Raw genomic sequence first — 23,704 nt, forward strand, 5'->3', positions numbered from 1 at the left:
AGCAAGCTAGCAAGGGCTGCAGTGCATCGGTGTACGATTTATAATGTTTTCCTCGTTTTGCTAAATATCTTTGAGTGCAGCTAACATTTCACAGTTATGACTTGAATTGCAATTTATTTAACCTAGCTGGTTCTATCATTTCAGAAGATACGTTAAGGTGAGTGGAATATTTAGATTATTGACTTATCTATTGTGTCAGTAATTAGCTAGCTAGCTATAGCTAGCCGTCATAATTGGCAATATTTTGTAATCGACACACATCTCAGATTGCAATCTCATGTAGGGGTCTGCCTGTGGAAAACTATGCTATCAAGATTGCCAGGCAGGTGGAGTAACTATAGCTGGCTAACGTTGCTCGCACCTCGCACACTATTGTTTGTTCAATGTGGTAGCCAGCGGCAACAGCAGCAGAGATTGACAGAACCCTGTAAAATACAGACCTAAATAAATAGTAGTTAGGCCTATGTTATTTGTACACCTGCAGACATTCAAAATATTTTGACAGGGTTGATGGTGTGATCATATAAATATAATGCTTTAGGATGTGATAGCTACTTACTGTTAATTTGTGACTGGATTAACATTCTATGTTGTGGATTGTTCTCTTTATGTGTGAATGTCTGACAGCTAATTTGCATCCCTCAGATTGTAGAATTAGGCAATTTTCTGCAGTGTAATGACCCCAATAAGCAACTCCATCATTCCCTAGTTCCAGTGCTGTCAACACAAGCGCAAATCTCTAAACTGAGGAATGAAAACTTTCCGTTGGGAGTAGAGAGACACACAACAGTGTGCCCAGAGAGAGAAAGTTCACAAATGAGCAGAAACAACAAACATTTGGAGTCTGTGCAGTTTGCCAATTACCAGGCCTGTGCTGCAGACACAGAGGCTAAACCAGTCTCGAGGACAGACTGCAAAGCTTATTATCCGGGCAGAGCAGAGGAGACTATTTCCATGCTGAGAAGATTTGGGGGTTGCCATAGAGACCGCCTACTCTGCCTTACTTTTTTTTTTTTTTACCCCCCAGATAAAGAGCTTAATTGTTCTGTTTTAAAATACATTTTAAAGGGGTTAATCTGAGATTGAGAAAACAAGCTTTCTGATGGTGCTGTTCAGGTTTAGAGCTTGATTGCATGTTTTAAAAAATATTTATATGGGTTTGTTCCAATATGTCACTCTGTATTCTACCTTTGGCTCCCGAGTGGCGCAGCGGTCTAAGGCACTGCATCTCAGTGCTAGAAGCATCACTACAAACCCTGGTTCGATTCCAGGCTGTATCACAACTGGCTGTGATTGGGAGTCCCATAGGGCGGCGCACAATTGGCCCAGCGTCATCCGGGTTAGTGTCTGGCCAGGGTAGGCCATCATTGTAAATAAGAATTTGTTCTTAACTGACTTGCCTAGTTAAATAAAAAATGTAATAAAAGCAAGTGTAGTAGGTAGCCTAGGTAGTCAACAGCCTGTTGATTTGGCTGGAAATCGTCCCTACTCTTTTCCAGTTCCACACAGCCTTTCCATGATTTTGATGGCATGCTGCCATATGCCGATCAATGATCTCATTAATACTGGTTGACCTCGTGTTCACCTGTTGGCATTATGACATTTCTTTCATTCCATCTGCGCCGCTTGTAAAGAGGGATCACATGTACTGCCTCTGCATAATGACAACAGAGGGGCAGTGTTGTAGGCCAAACGGCTGGCCACAGTGACGGTCCCAGCACTAATAATTGATTATCAGGCCATACACATTTAAGTGTTTAACGGATGCCCCTCTTCACTTTTCTCAAATATTTTTTTTTTGTGGTTGAAAAGTTGTACTGAGAAATTGCACGATTTATAGGAAAATGAATGTCCTCAAGCTTCCAGTAAAGAGAGACACGACATTCCCTTTCGGATTATGGCTGAACTTTCTCTTTTAGTCTCTCCTAAAATATCTTGATTAGGTTGCTAGGTGTTGAACTAAAGGTTGAGAAAAAAATAATGCTGAACTGTCTGGGTCTCAACTTCCTGTTGAGAGTTACAACAGTAGAATACACAAAGTGCAATTTTGGAATGTGGTTGTGCATCAGCAGTTTCTCTTATGTCAGTCACTGACAGTCACTCAATTAGCCCATGTAAGCTAAAACAATTTTGATTTGGTAAATTAGTCTAGCCAGCTATCTAAACTTGTAGTAATCATGGTTGAATTACTGACTGGGGAGCCCCCATTGATTTTTCTTAGTCACTCTCACTCCGATATCATTAAAAACTGTAAACATTTCTCTCAACCCTATTCTCATCGATGGGGATGTAGTGGAGCAGGTTGAGAGCTACAATTTCCTTGGCGTACACATCACTAACATGGTCCAACCACACCAAGACAGTCACGAAGACGGTACGACAAAACCTATTCCCCCCCAGGAGACTGAAAAGATTTGGTATGGGTCCACAGATCCTCAAAAGGTTTTACAGCTGCACCATCGAGAACATCCTGACAGTTTGGATCACTGCCTGGTATGGCAACTGCTCGGCCTCCGACCACAAGGCACTACAGAGGGTAGCGCGTACGGCCCACTACATCACCGGGGCCAAGCTTCCTGCCATCCATGACCTCTATACCAGGTGGTGTCAGAGGAAGGCCCTAAAATTGTCAACGACTCCAGCCACCCTAGTCATAGACTGTTCTCTTTGCTACCGCATGGCATGCGGTACCGGAGTGCAAAGTCTAGGTCCAAGAGGCTTCTAAACAGCTTCTACCTCCAAGCCATAAGGCTCTTGAACATCTAATCAAATGGCTACGCAAACTATTTGCATTGCCCCCCTCCCCCCTTCTACGCTACTGCTACTCTCTGTTATCATCTCTGCATAGTCACTTTAACAACTCTACCTACATGTACATATTACCTCGACACCGGTGTCCCCGCACATTGACTCTGTACCGGTACCCCCTGTATATAGCCCCACTATTGTTATTTACTGCTGCTCTTGAATTATTTGTTCTTACATTTTTAAGGGCTTGTAAGTAAGCATTTCACTGTAAGGTCTACACCTGTTGTATTTGGCACATGTGACAAATAACATTTGATTTATGTCAAAGTGTAGAATTGCAGGAAATATGATGTAAAACTGCTAATTTCTCTCCGCCCCATAGCAAAATTTGTAGAATCATAATGAGGACTAATCCAAATATTCCCTAAAGAGTTTGAGAAAATAACATTGATGCATTCAAAGATGGCCATGCTAAAATGTGCGAAAAATACTTCAAAAATCTTCTTCTCATGAACCATAGAACCAAATGACACATTTTTAATAAAGGCACATGGTACATGTCTTAAGAAAAAGCTAAGGGATTAGTCAAAAGATGGATGATTTATTGACAAATCAAAATTCAGATTTTACGTGTCCATTTAAAAAAAACTGTAAATCCACTCCACGGTGGCCTATCAACTTGAAACTTGTCGCTACCATGGACGTCCCTAAGATAAACTTCACTGAATTTGGTATTGATATCTAAAAAAACAAGGAAACCATTAACAACTCATTAGTTTCTTATGTAATGCTTATGCTCAAAATCATCTGCAATAATTTTCTCATCAACCATACGTCAGATTCACTCCAGATATTGTATTTAGACTCATTACATTAGTCTTGAATGGTTCTGAGAAGAAATTGTTGCTGCATTCAAATATGGCCCTACTTTACATATAAATGCACGTTAGCACATATGCTAATGTAAAAAATATTTAACCATTATTCAGATTGACTCCAGATTTAGTATATAGACTCAATGGAATTTGAGAATTATTAGTTGCTGCATTCAAAGTCAGCCAAGCTACACCACTAGATGACACCATATCACACCAGGGCTATAAGAACTAAACCGATGGATATGGGAACATGAAATTTGGTATGTAAACCTTTTCAAAAAAAATTAAATAATACACTCTAAAAACCCTTTGCTTTGTCATTATGGGGTATTGTGTGTAGATTGTTGAGGAAATAAATCTATTTAATCCATTGTTACATTACAGCCTTATTCTAAAAAAGTGGAAAGAGTCAAGGGGTCTGAATACTTTGCGAATGCATTGTATATGTCCTTTAGAAGCTGTGTGAATATAAAGTCACTGTAACCAGTTGGTGGCAATATAGATTTATTTGGCACCAGTGGCATCATAGGATACTAGAGCAATAACTATTGGTCAAGTGGACTGTCTCATGCAAATGAATGCTAGATTTAAATTATGCAGACGAACAATGTGAAATATCGTGATCTGTATATTGCCCTATTATGTGGTCTGAACGTAGTAGAAAGTGGATCTTTTCTTCAGGAAAATGAGAAACCGGCAGTCCTGCCTCTTGCAGTCAGCATAGGCATATAATATATATATATATCTCAGCAAAAAAAGAAATGTACTCTCATTGTCAACTGCATTTAGTTTCAGCAAACTTAACATGTGTAAATATTTGTATGAACATAAGATTCAACAACAGACATAAACTGAACAAGTTCCACAGACATGTGACTAACAGAAATAGAATGTGTCCCTGAACAAAGGGGGGGAAAAATCAAAAGTAACAGTCAGTACCTGGTGTGGCCACCAGCTGCATTGCATCTCCTCCTCATGGACTGCACCAGATTTGCCAGTTCTTGCTGTGAGATGTTACCCCACTCTTCCACCAAGGCACCTGCAAGTTCCTTGACATTTCTGGGGGGAATGGCCCTAGCCCTCACCCTCCGATCCAACAGGTCCCAGACGTGCTCAATAGGATTGAGATTCGGGCTCTTCGCTGGCCATGGCAGAACACTGACATTCCTGTCTTGCAGGAAATCACGCACAGAACGAGCAGTATGGCTGGTGGCATTGTCTTGCTGGAGTGTCATGTCAGGATGAGCCTGCAGGAAGGGTAACACATGAGGGAGGAGGATGTCTTCCCTGTAACGCACAGCGTTGAGATTGCCTACAATGACGACAGGCTCAGTCCATTGATGCTATGATACTCCGCCCCAGACCATGACGGAACTTCCACCTCCAAATCGACCCCGCTCCAGAGTACAGGCCTCGGTGTAAAGCTCATTCCTTCGACGATTAACGCGAATCCGACCACCCCCGGTGAGACAAAACCGCAACTCGTCAGTGAAGAGCACTTTTTGCCAGTCCTGTCTGGTCCAGCGACGGTGGGTTTGTGCCCATAGGTGACGTTGTTGCTGGTGATTTTCTAGTGAGGACCGGCCTTACAACTGGCCTACAAGCCCTCAGTCCAGCCTCTCTTAGCCTATTGCGGACAGTCTGAGCACTGATGGAGGGATTGTGCGTTCCTGGTGTAACTCGGGCAGTTGTTGCCATCACGTACCTGTCCTGCAGGTGTGATGTTCGGATGTACCGATCCTGTGTAGGTGGTGTTACACGTGGTCTGCCACTGCGAGGACGATCAGCTCTCCGTCCTGTCTCCCTGTAGCGCTGTCCTAGGTGTCTCACAGTACGGACATTGCAATTCTTTGCCCTGGCCATATCTGCAGTCCTCATGCCTCCTTGCAGCATGCCTAAGGCACATTCACACAGATGAGCAGGGACCCTGGGCATCTTTCTTCTGGTGTTTTTTAGACTCAGGACACTAAAGAGGCCTTTCTACTGAGTTTTCATAACTGTGCCCTTAATTGCCTACCATCTGTAAGCTGTTAGTGTCTTAACGACCGTTCCGCAGGTGCATGTTCATTAATTGTTTATGCTTCATTGAACAAGCATGGGAAACAGTGTTTAAACCCTTTACAATGAAGATCTGTGAAGTTATTTGGATTTTTACAAATTATCTTTGAAAGACAGGGTCCTGAAAAAGGTCGGTTTCCTTTAATGCTGAGTTTATTTATATATAAACTGAATACATTAAGTAATGACTTTAAGAAAACTAAACTACAGCACTAGACTAAATTCACTTGTCATCCTTGTGGTATTGAGAGATAAACATGGTAATGCTTTCACTGATTGCACATAAAGGAAGATAGTTCCTACATCAGGGGTGGGCAACTCAGTCCTCGAGGGCCTGATTGGTGTCACCTTTTCTCTATCCCTAGCAAACACAGCTGATTAATCAAATTGCATTCTAAACTGAAGATCATGATTAGGTGATTGTGGAGTCAGGTGTGTTAGCTGTGGCTGAGGCAAAACTGTGACACCAATGAGGCCCTCGAGGTCTGGAATTGCCCACCCCTGTCCTACATGATAGTGCTTGCTTTATCCAACTAATCTTGTCCTTTCTGTTATTCTGTGAACCCCGTTCATTGCTGCTCACAGCTATGTTTTTTTTTATTCGCTCGCTCCCCTCACTTTTCAAAAAAAGAAATCTGTTAAAACATTTAATAAAATGTGTATGGCCTTAGCATTCTGGAGAGCCTTGGCGCTCTGGTGTCCACTTATTCCCCTCTAAGGAAATTCATCCTTGAGCTTTTGGTGTCTTTATAAGGTTACCGGTTTTGCATTCCCAACGTCTTTCTATGGAAGGCTCAGCCACAGAACTGTATTTCTCATGCATTATTAACATTATAAGTTCTGTGAGAGTGGACGCACTTATTACCTGATAGCCCTGTCCTGTTTTCTGGGCATGCCTGATGCGTCCTTTGGCTCCAATGGAAACAGCACTCAGCTGGATTTAATTACTTTAATGCCTTGACTTTGCTCTGTGGAGAGGAAGACCATGCGCTGAGCAGGAGTCTCTCTTGATTAGCTTTTTTTTAAGACTTAGATTTGGTTTTTGGTTAGACAATAGTCTTTTCATAGGTGAGTTTGGAGGGGGGGGGGTTGCAGCATTTAATTGAGATGAGGGCCTTTTTGGGGGGGTGGGGGGAGAGTGGAATTCCACCCTCTTTGTATTTTATTCATGTTTTATTCAGGCATTAGATTATTCAGACAGATAAGAATTTGAAGGGGGAGCTTGATGAGGAGAGGAGGCGTTGTAGGATGGGTGGATTTGGTGATTGAACTCAGGTCTCCGAGGTCGTAGTATATGTCGAGCTGTGAGCGTTACCACTCGACCGTGGGCATTTTATCCCCAAAGAAAGCGTGACCACGATGACATCGTCTGCGATCTGGATGACCGCACATTCCAAGTTGTTCTTCCTGGTTGTAGTAGTTTTTCACCTGCTTCTGTGTTGTGTGTCTGTCCGTGTGTGTGTGGAAGGCGGGGGCATGCGCAGCTGGAGGTGGCAGTTCTCCAGGATGATGCGTCTGTGCCTGCGCTGGTGCCGGCTGTGCCCTAAGCCAGGTGGTCGACCCAGCAAGCCCCAGAGGAAGCTACGAGAGCTGTGGAGCTATTGGAAGCTGCTGCTCAACTCCCTCTACTTCAACAGCCTCACCAACTCTGACACCTGCCTGGACTGTGTCTTTGAGCCCGTCTACTGGATAGTCGACAATGTGACTCGCTGGTTTGGGGTGGTAAGTTAATGGCTCAATTTTCTGTGTCGATGTACAGTCAAATATTAGTGTTTTATTGTATTTCATTAAATGTAGGCCAGTTAATCAAATCTCCCATGTTCGGTTACATGACCCCGTTTTGCTATTCTATTTCTCACAGTATTTTCACCTTTCACGTGCCCTCATGAGTTTCTCCCTCTGTTCGTGTCCCTCTCTTCTGTTCCCAGGTGTTTGTGTGTCTGGTGATTGCCCTCACCAGCTCTGTGCTGGTCATTGTCTACTTGTGCCTGCTGCCTGTCATCCTCAACACCTACCCGCTGCAGTGGATCGTCTGGCACCTCACTTACGGCCACTGGGTCCTCATAATGGTCCTCTTCCACTACTACAAGGCCACCACCACCTCCCCTGGACACCCACCACAGGTGAGGTGCCCACTCCAATGCCTGCAGGAAAAATGTTCTTGGGAAACACTATGGGTTTGATTCTGAAATAACTTCATGCGTTCTAGTTCCCTTTTTTCGGATTGTTGTTTCTCAGATTAAAAGTGATACACCGTCAGTGTCCATCTGTAAAAAATGCATCGTCCCCAAACCAGCCAGAACTCACCACTGCAGCATCTGCAATACGTAAGTTAAGGACACTCCGTGAGTCATCAGATGATGTCATCAAGAAATAAAACACCTCTACTGGATAGCTCTAGTCCATAGCACAGGTCAATCACACTGAGTGACTTTCTCTTTCATTCCAGGTGTATTCTGAAGATGGATCACCACTGTCGTATCCTTTCTAGGCCAACAAACATCTCATCTCTCAGATTCCTTTAAAATATATGTTTTATAGCATTGTAAAACCCCAGGGGGGACAGTCATACAATTAAATCATCTTGCCTTACTCCATGTTTTATCTTTTGTTAGATCTGCCTCATTAACTTTGACCTTAACTTGCCTTGTGACGCTAGCCTGGCTCAACAACTGTGTGGGCCACTTCAACCACCGCTACTTTTTCTCCTTCTGCCTGTACATGACCATGGGCTGCATGTACTGCAGCGTTAGCTGCAAAGACATGTTCATAGAGGCCTACAACGCTGTCGAGGTGAGGGAGACCAAGAATGTCAACTTCTTAGAGGTTCTAGGAGGCTTGACACTCAGACTTTCAAATAGTATTCTGAGTACTGCCACCCATGTAAATCATGTCTTGTTATTGACATGTGACCCAAACACCCTGATTGAGTGAGGCCGCTTGGTTTGTGACTGTTTGGGTAGAGTCTGGCATGTCTTTGCCACATTTTCCTTCTCTTATGTGCTAGATATGGCATGGTCTTTTCATAGAGGGGAGCGAAAGGCCATACATTCTGAGCAAACTGTGTAAAGTTCACTGCCGCTGGTTTAGCTAAAGAGAGACGGCAGCCAAGCAAAGAGACCACAAAGTGTAGGGATCAAGGACATCAGATCACATGACACGTTAACGGCAATGTAATACACTTGTTTATCTTCAAGTCCACTGAGAAGGCTGGTGGTGTGCAGATAACTGGTGCCGTTGTGTATATAACCAGTCAGATTGTTTCTTATGTAATCTAAAGCCTCCAGGCTCAAGACCACTTACTGTTCTCACACCAATCATTCATGGCAAGATGGGAGTTTATATAGTAATAGATCCTATGGCTCTGAGCCAACACCTCACTGTTTTAGAAATATATATTTTTTAATGTTTCAATCGCTCTGACGTATGACATGTGTTCTCTTTAGCTACATAGAAGATGGGAGGTACCATTCTATAATAATCACCCTGGCCCTATAACACATCTAGCCTATAGTTTCCCTAAACATTATGAGTTGTGATTGAGCTAGTCAAGGGCACCAACTTGACTGAAGCTGTGTGTGTGTGTGTGTGTGTCCCAAATGGCACTTTATTCCCTATGTAGTGCACTACTTTTGACTAGAGCCTTGTGGGCCCTGGTCAAACGTAGCACACTCCATAGGGAATAAAGTGCCATTCGGGATGCTGCCAGTGTATGAATTGCCATTGTTCCACTAGCGCTTCCACCGCAGTGATGGGAGTAGGGCACGGACTGCTCCTCAGTCTCCTTGAGCTCATGACTGGCCAGGTACTACAAAAGGTTCTTGAAACCACTGAACTCAGAACTGGTGCGTTGACCGGAATTAAAACGGCAGATTAATTTGTAGAGGGTCCGCACTCAAAAAATTGATTTTCAGAGTTCTTCTTTTTTGGCCAGGTAGTACAGACTGACAGGCTGTAAAGGTCCACTGGGCAGTGCTGGGTCTCACTGTCAATTAACAATCAACATTTCATTGACAACAATTTGGCAATCATCTCCCTGTATAGTATGGGGTTTTATATGTGGACGACTCCACACCAGCATAGTATTGTTGGTACTTGTAGAGTATATTGTTCCAAACAATGTCTTTAAAGGACAAGTTTTTTTATTTTTCACAACCAATTCTCTATTTTTGATTGTAAATGGCATGTTATAGAAGGGTCCAGACACCTTTGTCATGATTTCACATGTTTTTCAGAAACTTACACCAAACAGCAAATCACTTCCTTATTCTCAATTTGTAGTATGGGGGCCTGAAAAAACACGCACAGAGACTCAAAAAACACAAAAAGATGTCCTTTTTAGAAACTGCAAAGCTCTCATTATAGTGATGCAGGTCTTTAAATGTCGTACACGTGAAATTGTCATTCCGAACTTTATCCGCAAAGTTCTTCTCCATTTTGTTGCGACTCGAGCGATACCTCTCCGTCTATTCGGCAGGTAATTGCTGAAATGAAGGATGCATGAGGGATACAAAGTATATGGAAAGCATGGGGTGCTTCCAGACTTGTAGAGCCTATGCCAAGGCGCATTGAAGCTGTTCTGGTGGGTCGTGGTGGCCCAACGCCCTAGTAAGATGTTTTATGTTGGTGTTTCCTTTATTTTGGCAGTTACCTGTAGCAGCAGGCTACACCGAGAATGGAACAGTTGAATAGGGAAACTGCTCGAGTCACGCAAAACGGAATATAATGTTGCAGATAAAGTTTTGGACTGACACAATTTCATGTGTACATCTAAAGACCTGCGTCACTATGCTGAGAGCTTTGCCGTTTCTAAAATAACGTATTTGGGTGATTTTTGAAGCCTTTGTTCATGTTTTTTGGGGGCCCCCCATACTACACGAGGATGAGAAAGTAATTTGCTGTTTGGGGTTAGTTTCTTGAACATTAAATCACAAGTTATCTGGACCCTTTTATAACATGCCGTTTAGTTGTAATAAAGAAAATAGGAAGATATTAATTTATTCAACATAAAAAATATGACTGTGGAAACTTAAATAAAAGTTAAATAGTTATATATTTTTTTTATCTAGGCAAGTCAGTTAAGAACAAATTCTTATTTACAATGACGGCCTACCCTGGCCAAACCCGGACGACGCTGGGCCAATTGGGAGTCCCATAGGGTGGTGCACAATCACAGCCAGTTGTGATACAGCCTGGAATGACGCCTCAAGCACTGAGATGCAGTGCCTTAGTCTGCTGCGCCACTCTAGAGCCCTAAAATCAAGACATACATATTTTATAGCACACTATAAGGACTATAATCACACCAAGATGTCTGTATCATGTATGGTTCACAGATCATAGGGTCTTACAGGAGGCATGTATAGGTAGCTCTAAAAGGGCTTAAAATGTCAATTTTCTCCAATGGTTTGTGATAAATGTAAAGAGTATGTCAGACATCAGACTTCCTCCCAAGTTTGTTCTGGCAATTCTCACAATCTGAGATACCAAAAATATTTTCAGCCTACACTGGCATGGAGTCGGCCATGTTTCACTGCCCAGTGAGACTGCAGTCCTCTCCTCAAGTCAGGAACAGTCCCCTGTTAGTAGTTATTTTTAGGTCCCTTGGCTGTGAATGGCTACAGACTTGGCATTTTGTATTTCGCTTCTTTGCCACCAGTTGCAATTGGAGGACTGTAGATGTGGTACTGTTAGCCCAGCTACTGTGTTTCCTGTTAGCTTTTTTGTGGTTGGTTGTTCAATCCTGTAGAATACTCAGTGGCATCACATTTACTAATTACAACTGCTGTACATGGATGGTCTTTTCACATGGTTTGGTTTTGCTTTCCGTCTAGAGCTACTATCAGACGCCACCACCACTATTTTCCTTCAGAGAAAAGATGGTCCACAAGAGTGTCATTTTCATTTGGGTGCTAACAAGGTGAGACACGTTTGTAACTGAAAAAAAACAAAAGTTGTTGACGTCAACCGCTATGGCTGTTCTATGTACACTATATATATATACAACAGTATATGGACACCCCTTCAAATTAGTGGATTTTGTCTATTTCAGCCACACCTGTTGCTGACAGGTGTATAAAATCGAGCGCACAGTCATGCAATCTCCATAGACAAACATTGGCAATAGAATGGCCTTACTGAAGAACTCAGTGACTTTCAACGTGGCACCGTCTTAGGATGCCACCTTTCTAACAAGTCATTTTGTCAAATTTCTGCCCTGCTAGAGCTGCCCCGGTCAACTGTAAGTGCTGATATTGTGAAGTGGAAACGTCTAGGGGCAACAACGGCTTCACTCGCAAAATGGTAGGCCACACAAGCCCACAGAACGGGACTGCGAGTGCTGAAGCTCGTATAAATTGCCTTTATTCGGTTGCAACACTCACTGCCGAGTTCAAACTGCCTCGAGAAGCAACATCAGCACAAGAACTGTTCGTCGGGAGCTTAATGAAATGGGCTTCCATGGCCGAGCAACCGCACACAAGCGGAATCACACTTTACCATCTGGCAGTCCGATGGACGAATCTGGGTTTGGCGGATTCCCGGAGATTGCTACCTGCCTGAATACATAGTGCCAACTGTTAAGTTTGGTGGAGGAGGAATAATGGCCTGGGGCTGTTTTTCATGTTTCGGACTAGGCCCCGTAGTTCCAGTGAAAGGAAATCTTAATGCTACAGCATACAATGACATTCTATACAATTCTGTGCTTCCAACTTTGTGGCAACAGTTTGGGGAAGGCCCTTTGCTGTTTCAGCATGACAATGCCCCCATGCACAAAGTGCGGTCCATACAGAAATGTTTTGTCTAGATCGCTGTGGAAGAACTTGACTGGCCTGCACAGAGCCCTGACCTCAACCCCATCGGGATTAATTGGAACGCCGACTGCGAGCCAGGCCTAATTGCCCAATGTCAGTGCTCACTAACGCTCCTGTGGCTAAATTGAAGCAAGTTCCCATAGCAATGTTCCAACATCTAGTGGAAAGCCTTCTCAGAAGAGTGGAGGCTGTTATAGCAGCAAAGGGGGGACCAACTCCACATTTAATGCCCATGATTTTGGAATAAAATGTTTGACGAGCAGGTGTCCACATACTTTTGTTCATATTCTCAAATATACCCTTTTATCTTGAATTTAGTTTTTAATACAATCATGATCATGATTGCCGTTTTTCCTCCCTGCAGTTCGGTGGCAGTAGCTCTGGGAGGTCTGACACTGTGGCATGCTATCCTCATCACCCTAGGGGAGACCAGCGTGGAGAGACACATCAACAAGAAAGAGGTCAGACGCTTAAAGGAGAAGGGAAAGGTAAGGTTTATTGGATTTACTCAAATATCAACACGGTGTACAAGTTTGGAATTAGCGAGTAAAGCCTGTTTCTCTCTTGTAAGGTGTTCCGAAATCCATACCATTATGGGAAAATAAACAATTGGAAAGTGTTGTTTGGTGTGGAGGAGACAAGGTAAGCCCTCCAGATCACCACAAACTTCTAGACTGTTGTGAAACCTAAATGATTCTTCTTAGAGTTGGTTTGACTTCTTCTTCTCACAGTCACTGGTTGACCAGAGTCCTCCTGCCGTCTAGTCACGCTCCCCATGAAGATGGACTGGTATGGGAATTCCCTCAGGCTTTCACCAGGAGAGACCCAATGACCATCTAACCTCACTACTGCTGGCCAGTTTCTCATCTCTACACCATGGCCCAGAATCACTACTGGCCCCTGGATGGTGGGGTGAACAGAGGACTTGTCTTAGCCTCTGAAGAGTAGACCGCTTGGGCTTGATAGTGACCCGTATGTCAAGGCACCTCTGGGTGTTAGGGGACCTCAATCTGCACTCCAGTCACTGTCATGTGAAGTGTCTTTTTCAACTGTCGTCCTGTCTTGTGAACTGATTGGTTTTTTTTGTACTGGTAGGTATGTTGACAAAAATGTGTGCTTTTTAATTGTACTGAAGTCACAGAAAAAGCAGTTTGGACTTTTTCAGTGCCAACAAAGAGCTTTTCACCAATGACTAGGTTAGAGCTAGATAACCACACACCTTGGCCATTGTCCATCTAGGGGTGAGTAGTCTGGAGACTTTTTGACAGACTTACATAAACAATTCATATTATCGTTCAGGCTCTAGTTAGATCATGGTGCTCATATTACTGAGCAGTGCCCCAGCCAATATCCAGGGGTGACGTAATACTATGGTTGACACTGTAAAAACGACACACTTCACTGCACCTATCCGGTGTGTGTGTGACTAAACATCTACATTGGCGGATTAGGAATTGTCAAAAGATTCGTAATGTGCCTTGTGAAGTTAAATCTTTAACAGGTGTTTATATTTGTTGGTTATCAGGCACTAATGCAAAGTACAGTTTTACTGGAATATGACATTTCTAACATTGTCCATTAATTATCTCGCCCACATCACATATGGTACTGGATTTCCCCAGTAGCCATCTTTAAGATCACTTAACCTGTCTTAACATGGTTAAAAGCGCATCAGACTTCCTCCCAACTGGTCTTGTTTGGCCACCATTTAGATTTATAATGGTCAGGGGATATTTCTATAATAGCCAGCCTGTAACAGTTGGGAGGGGCTACCTGGTTGCCATAGTGAAAAAATGTCCTCACTGCTGTGACATGACCAATAGGAGCTGTGCTCCATTATTGTACGCCGCATGTCTGTGTCATTGCATTTGATATTAGCTTGTATTGGTTAATATAAAATATTGTTTTTGGAGACTGAAGATTCTTTTGATATTTTTGTTATTTAAAGCACTCATACATTTACAAAAAAGTTTTATTGACAGCTTAAGTTAGACATTTTAAATATTGTCCACATCTTCTGCATAATTGAGGTTCAAAGTTGGCCTCGTGAAATGTCTAGCCAACCACATGCCAGCTGCATCAATCATTCTTCCAGTGCTGAATACAATGTTCACGCTTCAAAATGGAATCTTTGAGCCTTGTTAAACACATTGTCCTTAATATGGTTAGATATGAATAATACATAGGCAATAGGTCCTCTTTCACACATTCATTAACACCCATCTCCCCAATAGAAATTGTTTTCTTCTCTCTGTTTCAGTGCAGCTCTGTCCTTCCATGAAGTGGCAGTAGGCTGTCACCTGTAGGTCCATGCCACCATGCAGTGGCCAGTCTAACTCCTCTCACGTTTGATAGTAGAAGCAGTACAAAAGAAAAAGTGTATTTGTGTCATTTAGCAGACGCTCTTATCCAGAGCAACTTACAGGAGCAATTAGGGTTAAGTGCCTTGCCCAAGGGCACATCGGCAGATTTCCCCCCCCCACCTAGTCGATTCGAACCAGCGACCTGTCGGTTACTGGCCCAACGCTCTTAACCGCTAGGCTACCTGCCGCCCGTGTTGAATCTCATGTACAAGATGAAGTGCTGTGGGTGGTGGTGAGATGTCCCAGACTCCAAGGGCAGCGCTAGAGCCCCAAGCCTGGATCCAGGCCCTCCCATCTGTCCCCTCCCACACCCCAGTCAGGGATGGGGGGCCAAATTCACCTGCCTCCTGGACTCCCCAGAAGAAACCTTCACATGAGGAGAGACACATTGTAATTTTCTCGTTAGGCTTTCCTGTCATATTGGCATTCTGCCTTTGTTAGAAGATGAACAGGAATCATCAACAGATTTCCACGACTGACCCTATCCCTTGTAGTTATGAGAATGTTTGAAGACCTCTAATGCCTTACTGTGTTGAGGGGGGCACCCCCCATGTTCCCCAGTAGAACTCACTGACTCACCATTCATTCCGGGCCACCGCCGCCTCGCTCCTCACCACCCTCTTGTGGTCGTCCAGGGGGGCAGCCAGGGCGCGCAGCACCCTCGCACGGAAGGGCATGATCTGCCGGGGGAATGGTTTGTTAATGAATCAGTTGATATGGCCAATAGCGATCACTTATTAAAAAAGGCCCATCAGTCAGCAGACCAAAGTCTTACCTCATGCTCTGGAAAGCGGGAGAGGGCATGGATACAGCGCAGTGAGGCTATCCGCACTTTCTGTGAGGACGAGGTGAGACAGACTTAAAAAAAAAAAATAACCTTCATGAATGACGATCGTTTTGTGGCATTGTGTACTGTATGGGGATTGGGGACTATGGCACTCAAGGTTACTTGAGCTAAAATACTGAATCGTCCAGATATCAAAAACGCAGAGTTGCACTCTGGGGCTCATGCCATTAATTGCATTTCAAGTTGAAGACTGCGCCGGTACAGTCGAGCAGCATTTCATTTACAGGCACAGATGTATTGAACTCTCGCGGGGACACGGCTGAGACGTCCGTTGTTACTATCAACGGAAGCTGAGTCATCGGTCTCTGGCATATTACGAATAATAAGATACGAGGTCTGTGTGGCATGAGGCCCAAACTCTAATGTCACAGAGAGACCACATCCTCTGCCCGACACTTACGTTTTTAGACTCCCCTCTAGCTATTTCGCTTCCTTGTGTGGTGGCTGTTTATAACATGATACATACCATGGTCGGGCTGGTGGTGAGCGCTAGAGTGCGTCCCACCAGCACCTCCAGCTGGGTGATGAGGGCTGAAGGGGGGTCCAGGAGGACAGGTTGCAAGCAGGACAGGGTAGACACCTGCACCCCCTGGTCCGGACACGACAGGGCCTCCAGCAGGAGGGGCAGGAGCTGACCAAACACAGAGGAGAATAGAAAAAGGGGGTATCGTAAGATAAACAGTGCCAGAGTGAGAAATAATGTTCCTCAGATGTACAAAATATACATTACACATGGGATGAAACACTCAAATGTGTTTTACATTTCAAGACATAAAACACAATATTCATGGAGGAAATACATATTTATAAGTCGTTCCTGTTTTTGCTCCCCTGTCTGGCACTGGTCCCTGTCCTGTCTACTTACCGCTGGTAGCTCAGTAAGCTGGACCTGTCTGGGTAGGTTGTTCACTATGTGAGACAGTGCCTTCAGGTAGCCAGACTTCTTCTCTGCAGAGGGGAAAGAAGGAAGGGAAAGTTAAGAATCTGTCAAATGAACAGGACTCTCAAAAACTGCTTTGCCATTTTCACCACAACACATGTCCTGCGTCTGTAGTGCATCGTGAACGTCTCCTCGCAGTACCTTGGACGACAGCGTTGAAGCCCTCGACCAGTTTGGCAGAGTTCTCCGCGAAGAAGCGCTGGCGGTACATGATGCGCACGTCGGCGTGGCTACCGCGGTTCAGGACGTCCGGCGAGTCGCTCATCAGGAGAGAGAATCCATCGGCCGCTAACGAACCCAGCTCTGGGTCACTGAGCAGGGAGAAGAGCTTAGACAGACACACAGGATTACTGCGGTGTGTGAGGTTAGAGACGGGGTCATTTCTCTAGCCTTGCCTCATCCCTTAACCTCCACTGCTAAAGTGAGGTGAACTCAATACAAAAAGGAATTTAAAAAAAGTGTGTTTACTGTTCATGGATTGATACGATTACGACTAGATTTCATTGTTACATTAGGCCAGGTTTTCCCCTGGGGAGAAGAGACACAGAACAGTTAACAGACTGTTTGTGTGGGAAGACAAAAGAGGACTCCTGTCCTTTTACCTTGTCAGTCAGGGCTGTGGACAGAGGGTGGTAGCGAAGGAGGAGAGCCTTGGACACCTAAAGGCAAGAAAAGCCATTCACAACTGTATGAATGAATGGGTGGAACAACACAACAATGTACCACAGGCAAGTCACCATTCGCCCTGAAGGAGAGGTCGTAGTAGTATCAGTGTTCCCTAGTCTAGAGACGCAGGGGTTGTATTGGGGGCAGTTCAGTAGGCTAAGTGGAATAGGGAACGTAATGGATACAAACTGCCGCCGGGCGGCGCACAATTGGCCCAGCGTCGTCCGGGTTAGGGGAGGGTAGGCCGTCATTGTAAATAAGAATTTGTTCTTAATAGAATGCTGCCGTATCAGTAGTAATGTAAACGGGGTCTAACCCAGAGCAGCAGAGTGAACGCCTGCGTTCTGACTGGGGAGGATGCAGAGTCCAGCTCAGTGGAGATCCTCTTCAACGTCCTGTCTATCAGAGAGTCCAGGGCTTCACCTGTAGAAACACACACGATCAATATACCACCTCACCAACATTCACTTGACCAATTCCCATTCGGTCAAAGGACACGACCGGAGGACTCGCCTGCGGGACTCTTGTTGACCAGGCCAGCGTAGCACTTGGCGGCTGACGTGTAGGCGAGGGGATGGTCACAGGTACAGCTCAGCTCCTCCAGCTCTAACAGTAGCCTGTCCATCTGGGGCACCTCCACCTGTCCGGGGCACACGGTCAGTCAGTCTACGATCACAGGCTAAATCAAGCCATTTGAAAATGTGCATGACCGGCCAGAGAGACGTTAACAAGTAGGCAACACGCAAGTCATCCAAGGTAACGCAACAAAACAGGTATCCTTAGTATGAACATTTAACAGTACAATGTTAAAAAGATGTCATTTTGAAGGCTTGTCATGAGGTGCAGAGATATAGGAGGGAGGGGGGGGGGGGGCTTACAGTCCGTGGCAGCCAGCACACACAACCCATGAGCAGGCACACCATCTGGGACTGGCTCCGCGAGTCACCTGCCTGCGTCCGGAGGACAAAGTCAAAGGACAACGTCACTCAAACACACTCAGCATACCACTCAGCGATACAATGCTTTGTTGATTCCCAGAATGCATCCTGTCCCTGGGGTGTCCTCTGTAGGCATAACAGCGAAGAAAACATTTTCAATCGGAGATGGCTGGTTGTCTTTAGCATTGAAACCTGACCTTGAGGAGCTGGATCTGGGAGGGGAAGGCGTTCTCTGGCAGGAAGGAAACATCACCGTCAAGGAAGAGGGACACGGCCCGCGAGGCTGTTTGGCCAGCCAGTCTGGTGACAGAGCAGTGGTTAGCGCCAAGCCAAAATATTTACATATAACATAAATGTGCCATTATCAATGTGTGTGTGTATTTTCTGGGTGGCTGGCTGTCTCAGTGATGTGAACTCACCGGGACTGTAGTCGGGCACAGGTGGTGCTGATGATGGGTACCATGGCTGATAGCACAGTCTCCTCGAGTATCGGGCTACGATGGTCTGAGGAACCTTAACATAAACACAGATCAGAAGCAGAAAAACCAGTCAGTCAAAAAGAGTCCTTTGTCCAACATCATGACGTGGAGGACATTTGTCATTTGCATTTCTCTTGCGTAGGTTTGCATTCTTATATTTGCTAAAACACCAACACATTCTCAGTACAAGCCTTCCTCTGAAAAAGAGATGTCTTATCTCAATGGACTTCCTGGTTCAATAAAAAGGTTGTACTTCCTGGTTCACATTACAATGTGTTGCACAGGCCTGACGGCACGTCTTGGTCGGACTATTCTCACCCTGCAAAGCTGCCTGCAATGCCAGTCCGAGCAGGCGAGGAATGACGTCATGGAAGACGCGACCGGTCTCTTCAGTGTCCTGGGCCTGCTCTGCTATCTTCTGCAGACTGTGGCAGACAGAGATCACCTCTTCCAATGAGAACGCGCCAGTGCCTGTTAAGAGGGAGATTACATCGTTATCAGAATCTACGTAACATAGATATTTAGAAGGGTCTACTTAAACGATGACAGAAGAGCCTGCCTGTGGCGGTGACACATACCAGTGTGTGCAGAGGTGAGGACCTGAAGCAGGACAGGTGTGCTCTCCTGAACCAAACTGGGCCGGGACGACACCGCAGCCAGTGCCGCCACACAGCGCTGACGCACTGCCTGCTGGGAATGTTCCTGGGACGGCGTGGCGCTGTCACCTTGTGCCATGGGCTCTGGGAACAGGAGAGGAAAGGGTTCAATACGGTAAACGTCCTCTGGTTAGAACGATGCAACTGAAGGCACGTAATGACGGGGGAAGACCTTCGTTGACATTATTTCGTTTCGACCTTTGACCTTAACCCACCTGAGAAGATCTCCTCCTTCAGCCGTGGAACCATCTTAGAGATGAAGGCTGCAGGGTGCAGGCGAGCCAGAGCCCCTGCACACTCAACCACAGCCAGGCTGGACAGACGGGGAGAGACGAGAGAGGAGGAGGACCAAGCCAATGTGTTATTTGATTGATTAGGTATCATAGACTTCTGATTTCCCTCCCGGAGCAACTGAAAACAGGAACTAACCTGACTTTAGGATCTTCCTCCTCCAGGATGAGCCTGGTGAGGTGGTCAACGGCCAGCTCCACATCTGACTCTAACAGCAGGCCTAGGAGAGAGGTGGGAGAGGTCAACCTATACATCTCAGCGTAGTAAAGGTAGATGTAGCACGAACCGAATGGCCAATCAAATGTATTCTCTATCCCACAGTAACAGGAAGAGGCACAAGCTGAACGGCATGTGGACAAAAACGCCATTCTGACCGATTCAGTAGCAGCGGGGTGAGCTCAAAAGGTCTCGAATGTGTTGAGCGGGTTCAGGTACACGTTCATTGGAAGAGGGGTCGAAAGGTTAGGAGCGTCACCTGTCTGTTGGCCCAGCGCAGTGAGCACACGCATAGATGTGATCTGGAGGTCAGCGTTGCTCTCAGACAGAGCAGAGAACACTATACTGCACAGAGACTGCCTGAAGTCCAACAGCACACTCTCATCTGGGGGGGAGAGAGAGAGAGAACGAGAGAGAGAGAGAGAGAGAGAAGGGGAGAGGGAGGGAGATAAAAAGAAGTGAGAGAGGGGGGGAGGGAGTGTTGTGAGAGTGCAAGAGTGTGACACATTGGGAAAAGGTTAATGGAACAATTCACAGCGACACACATAGCAGGAAGGTAAGAGGAGAGATGAACTATTTCAGGAGGGAGTGGGAGTTATTGCACAGTACAAACGACTGGACATGACCGTCATTCCCTAAAGCTCGATTTGTGATTAAAAGTGTCATAACGCTCGGGCAAACTCGAACAGCGTTCCGCTTCAAATACTCTTTTCAAATGAGGCCCTGAAATCCAGCACTGTATATCACACGTTTAGCAGCCGAGGCATACAATGGCAGAGGAAAGGAGGAACGAGACGTGGCACAAAGAGACAAGGGACAGTAAAGGACGTTACACTTACCCTCTTCTGATGACGTCACCGGATGGACGAAGCCCTGTAACACCTCCAGTAGGGTGCGCCGCTGAGCACACTACACAGGAGCAGACAGACAGATATGAACGATTTCACTGATAACATCATGCACCTATAGGAAGTGAGATAGAACCAAGATACTTATAACAGGTCGCCTACATGTCCTGTGGCAATATCGGGTCAACAAAAGGCCATAACGTACAACGCAATAACAAACAAATGTGTTTGTGACTATGCAGGAAGCCACCAATTCACACAGTAATGAAGCTGCCATGGGCAAACTAATCAAATCGTTACCAACGGTCAAGAATGTGAGACGAGCAGCAACATCGACGATAATGGAACGTCCTAGCTGAATGGTGTGACTCACCTGTGTGCGGCTGTTGTATTGCTCTATGAGGGACGGCAGGACGGCGGCGGCAACTCTGTGGCTCGCCCTGTAGGAGGCGGTAGAGGTGGCCTGCAGCAGCTTCGCACTGGGCCACACCAGCTTCAGGTCCGGCTCACACAGATGGTGCTGACAGTCTAGGAAAACATTGGGTCGGGTTGGCACATTGGCAATGGTGTATCTGTGTGTGTGTGAGATCTATATAAACTCAGCAAAAAAGAAACGTCCTCTCACTGTCAACTGCGTTTATTTCCAGCAAACTTAACATGTGAAGATATTTGTATGAACATAACAAGATTCAACAACTGAGACATAAACTGAACAAGTTCCACAGACATCTGACTAACAGAAATTGAATAATGTGTCCCTGAACCAAGGGGGGGTCAAAATCAAAAGTAACAGTCAGTATCTGGTGTGGCCACCAACTGAATTAAGTACTGCAGTGCATCTCCTCCTCATGGACTGCACCAGATTTGCCAGTTCTTGCTGTGAGATGTTACCCCACTCTTCCACCAAGGCACCTGCAAGTTCCCAGACATTTCTGGGGGGAATGGTCCTAGCCTTCCGATCCAACAGGTCCTAACGTGCTCAATGGGATTGAGATCCGGGCTCTTCGCTTGCCATGGCAGAACACTGACATTCCTGTCTTGCTGGAAATCACACACAGAATGAGCAGTATGGCTGATGGCCTTGTCATGCTGGAGGGTCATGTCAGGATGAGCCTGCAGGAAGGGTACCACATGAGGGAGGACGATGTCTTCCCTGTAATGCACAGCATTGAGATTGCCTGCAATGACAACAAGCTCAGTCCGATGATGCTGTGACACACCACCCCAGACCATGACGGACCCTCCACCTCCAAATCGATCCCGCTCCAGAGTACAGGCCTCGGTGTAAAGCTCATTCCTTCGACGATAAACGCAAATCCGACCATCACCCCTGGTGAGACAAAACCGCAACTCGTCAGTGAAGAGCACTTTTTGCCAGTCCTGTCTGGTCTAGCGACGGTTGGTTTGTGCCCATAGGAGACGTTGTTGCCGGTGATGTCTGGTGAGGACCTGCCTTACAACAGGTCTACAAGCCCTCAGTCCAGCGTCTCTCAGCCTATTGCAGACAGTCTGAGCACTGATGGAGGGATTGTGCATTCTTGGTGTAACTCGGGCAGTTGCTGTTGCCATCCTGTACCTGTCCCGCAGGTGTGATGTTCGGATCCTGTGCAGGTGTTGTTACATGTGGTCTGCCACTGCGAGGACGATCAGCTCTCTGTCCTGTCTCCCTGTAGCGCTGTCTTAGGCGTCTCACAGTACGGACATTGCAATTTATTGCCCTGGCCACATCTGCAGTCCTCATGCCTCGTTGCAGCATGCCTAAGGCACGTTCACACAGATCAGCAGGGACACTGGGCATCTTTATTTAGGAGTTTTTCAGAGTCAGCAGAAAGGCCTCTTTAGTGTCCTAAGTTTTCATAACTGTGACCTTAATTGCCTACCGTCTGTAAGCTGTTAGTGTCTTAACAACCGTTCCACAGGTGCATGTTCATTAATTGTTTATGGTTCATTGAACAAGCATAGGAAACGGTGTTTGAACTCTTTACAATGAAGACCTGTGAAGTTATTTGGATTTTTACGAATTATCTTTGAAAGACAGGGTCCTGAAAAAGGGTGAGTTTTGCTGAGTTTATATCAGGACACTGTGTACTGGATTATATAAAGTGTATATACCCTCCCGCAGTCTCTCACTCTCTGATTTAACGCTTTTACTACTGTGGTAAGCCCTGAGGAGAATGTGATTGCCAAGTCAGACTCATTCTCACACATTTCCTGAATAGACTGTCCCCACACACCGCTACACAACGACAATAAACAAACACCACTTGTGCCCAGAACCAGAAAGTTTGAGGTGGTACCTTTGAGGACCAGCTCCAGGAAGACATTGAGGGAGTCTTCAGAGTCGGAGTTGAGGACGGAGCGGGAGAGACAGGCTGTCAGGGAACCGACGGCGGCTAGGCCAGCGGACTCCACCCGCTCACTAGCTGTCTGAAACACCTGCACAGGGAGGTCAACAAAACTCTCCATTCAGATGATCTGCTATCAAAGATTCCTCACGTAGCCTTACCACAGCTCACCGTATAGGACTCTTTTACAAACCGTACTGATATGTCGCTGGCCCCCAAGCTGCATTGAAACGTACCTCTCTGCGCAGCGAGGCCCAAAGGCCTGGTAGGAATTGGGCTAGCTCTTTATGTTCATACACAGAAGCACAGGCAGTCTGCAACATGGGGAGAAAACGCGGGCCATTAAGACATGAATGCCGTTTGCTGCACACGTAAACCGTAAAGATGATGAGGTAACCGACGAGGTCTTACCAGGGTCTGCAGGGAGTCCACCTTGGCACTCTGAACATCGGAGTCCAGCTTCTCAATGATCAGTGGCAGCAGGAACTGTTGAAGCGAGACAATCCACAAATCAGAACCCGCGTTGACACTAAGCTCAAGGTCCCTGGGTAGGGGTTTCTCTACAAGCACTTTGTGACGTCTGCTGATGTAAAACGTCTTCAGAAATACATTTGATTTG

General features: G+C 45.7%; 2 protein-coding genes across 5 annotated transcripts in view; one reads left to right on the forward strand and one right to left on the reverse strand.

Annotated features, from left to right (window-relative positions):
* LOC120029456 (palmitoyltransferase ZDHHC16B-like) lies at window positions 1-14,406 on the forward strand. 3 transcript variants are annotated; one of them, XM_038974672.1, is made up of 10 exons: window positions 1-157; window positions 7,153-7,406; window positions 7,613-7,807; window positions 7,923-8,011; window positions 8,134-8,162; window positions 8,344-8,477; window positions 11,519-11,604; window positions 12,861-12,984; window positions 13,068-13,138; window positions 13,228-14,406. In XM_038974672.1, the coding sequence occupies exons 2-10, from the start codon at window positions 7,161-7,163 to the stop codon at window positions 13,334-13,336; spliced, it is 1,083 nt and encodes a 360-aa protein (XP_038830600.1). In that variant the 5' UTR covers window positions 1-157; window positions 7,153-7,160; the 3' UTR covers window positions 13,337-14,406. The 3 variants fall into 3 exon arrangements, with proteins under 3 accessions (XP_038830600.1, XP_038830602.1, XP_038830601.1); XM_038974674.1 differs by lacking the exon at window positions 11,519-11,604; XM_038974673.1 differs by lacking the exon at window positions 11,519-11,604 and having other exon boundaries at window positions 13,068-13,256.
* The window catches only part of LOC120029455 (MMS19 nucleotide excision repair protein homolog), a 16,301-nt gene continuing 5,571 nt past the window's right edge, over window positions 12,975-23,704 (reverse strand). Inside the window, exons 10-31 of one of the 2 annotated variants that reach the window (XM_038974670.1) lie at window positions 23,497-23,571; window positions 23,322-23,399; window positions 23,038-23,176; window positions 21,114-21,268; window positions 20,732-20,801; window positions 20,152-20,277; window positions 19,815-19,896; window positions 19,601-19,698; window positions 19,308-19,469; window positions 19,048-19,200; window positions 18,670-18,763; window positions 18,448-18,550; window positions 18,191-18,262; window positions 17,826-17,952; window positions 17,629-17,735; window positions 17,249-17,305; window positions 16,788-16,974; window positions 16,572-16,654; window positions 16,173-16,337; window positions 15,635-15,694; window positions 15,439-15,539; window positions 12,975-15,226 (exon numbers count right to left, since the gene is read on the reverse strand). In XM_038974670.1, the coding sequence (XP_038830598.1) occupies window positions 15,196-15,226; window positions 15,439-15,539; window positions 15,635-15,694; window positions 16,173-16,337; window positions 16,572-16,654; window positions 16,788-16,974; window positions 17,249-17,305; window positions 17,629-17,735; window positions 17,826-17,952; window positions 18,191-18,262; window positions 18,448-18,550; window positions 18,670-18,763; window positions 19,048-19,200; window positions 19,308-19,469; window positions 19,601-19,698; window positions 19,815-19,896; window positions 20,152-20,277; window positions 20,732-20,801; window positions 21,114-21,268; window positions 23,038-23,176; window positions 23,322-23,399; window positions 23,497-23,571 (2,325 nt within the window). In that variant the 3' untranslated portion in view covers window positions 12,975-15,195. Of the gene's footprint in view, window positions 15,227-15,438; window positions 15,540-15,634; window positions 15,718-16,172; window positions 16,338-16,571; window positions 16,655-16,787; window positions 16,975-17,248; window positions 17,306-17,628; window positions 17,736-17,825; window positions 17,953-18,190; window positions 18,263-18,447; window positions 18,551-18,669; window positions 18,764-19,047; window positions 19,201-19,307; window positions 19,470-19,600; window positions 19,699-19,814; window positions 19,897-20,151; window positions 20,278-20,731; window positions 20,802-21,113; window positions 21,269-23,037; window positions 23,177-23,321; window positions 23,400-23,496; window positions 23,572-23,704 lie in introns of those variants that run through there. The other variant, XM_038974671.1, reaches the window with a different exon arrangement.

Source organism: Salvelinus namaycush, chromosome 35 (assembly GCF_016432855.1).
Source record: "Salvelinus namaycush isolate Seneca chromosome 35, SaNama_1.0, whole genome shotgun sequence".
Taxonomy (NCBI): Eukaryota; Metazoa; Chordata; class Actinopteri; order Salmoniformes; family Salmonidae; genus Salvelinus; species Salvelinus namaycush.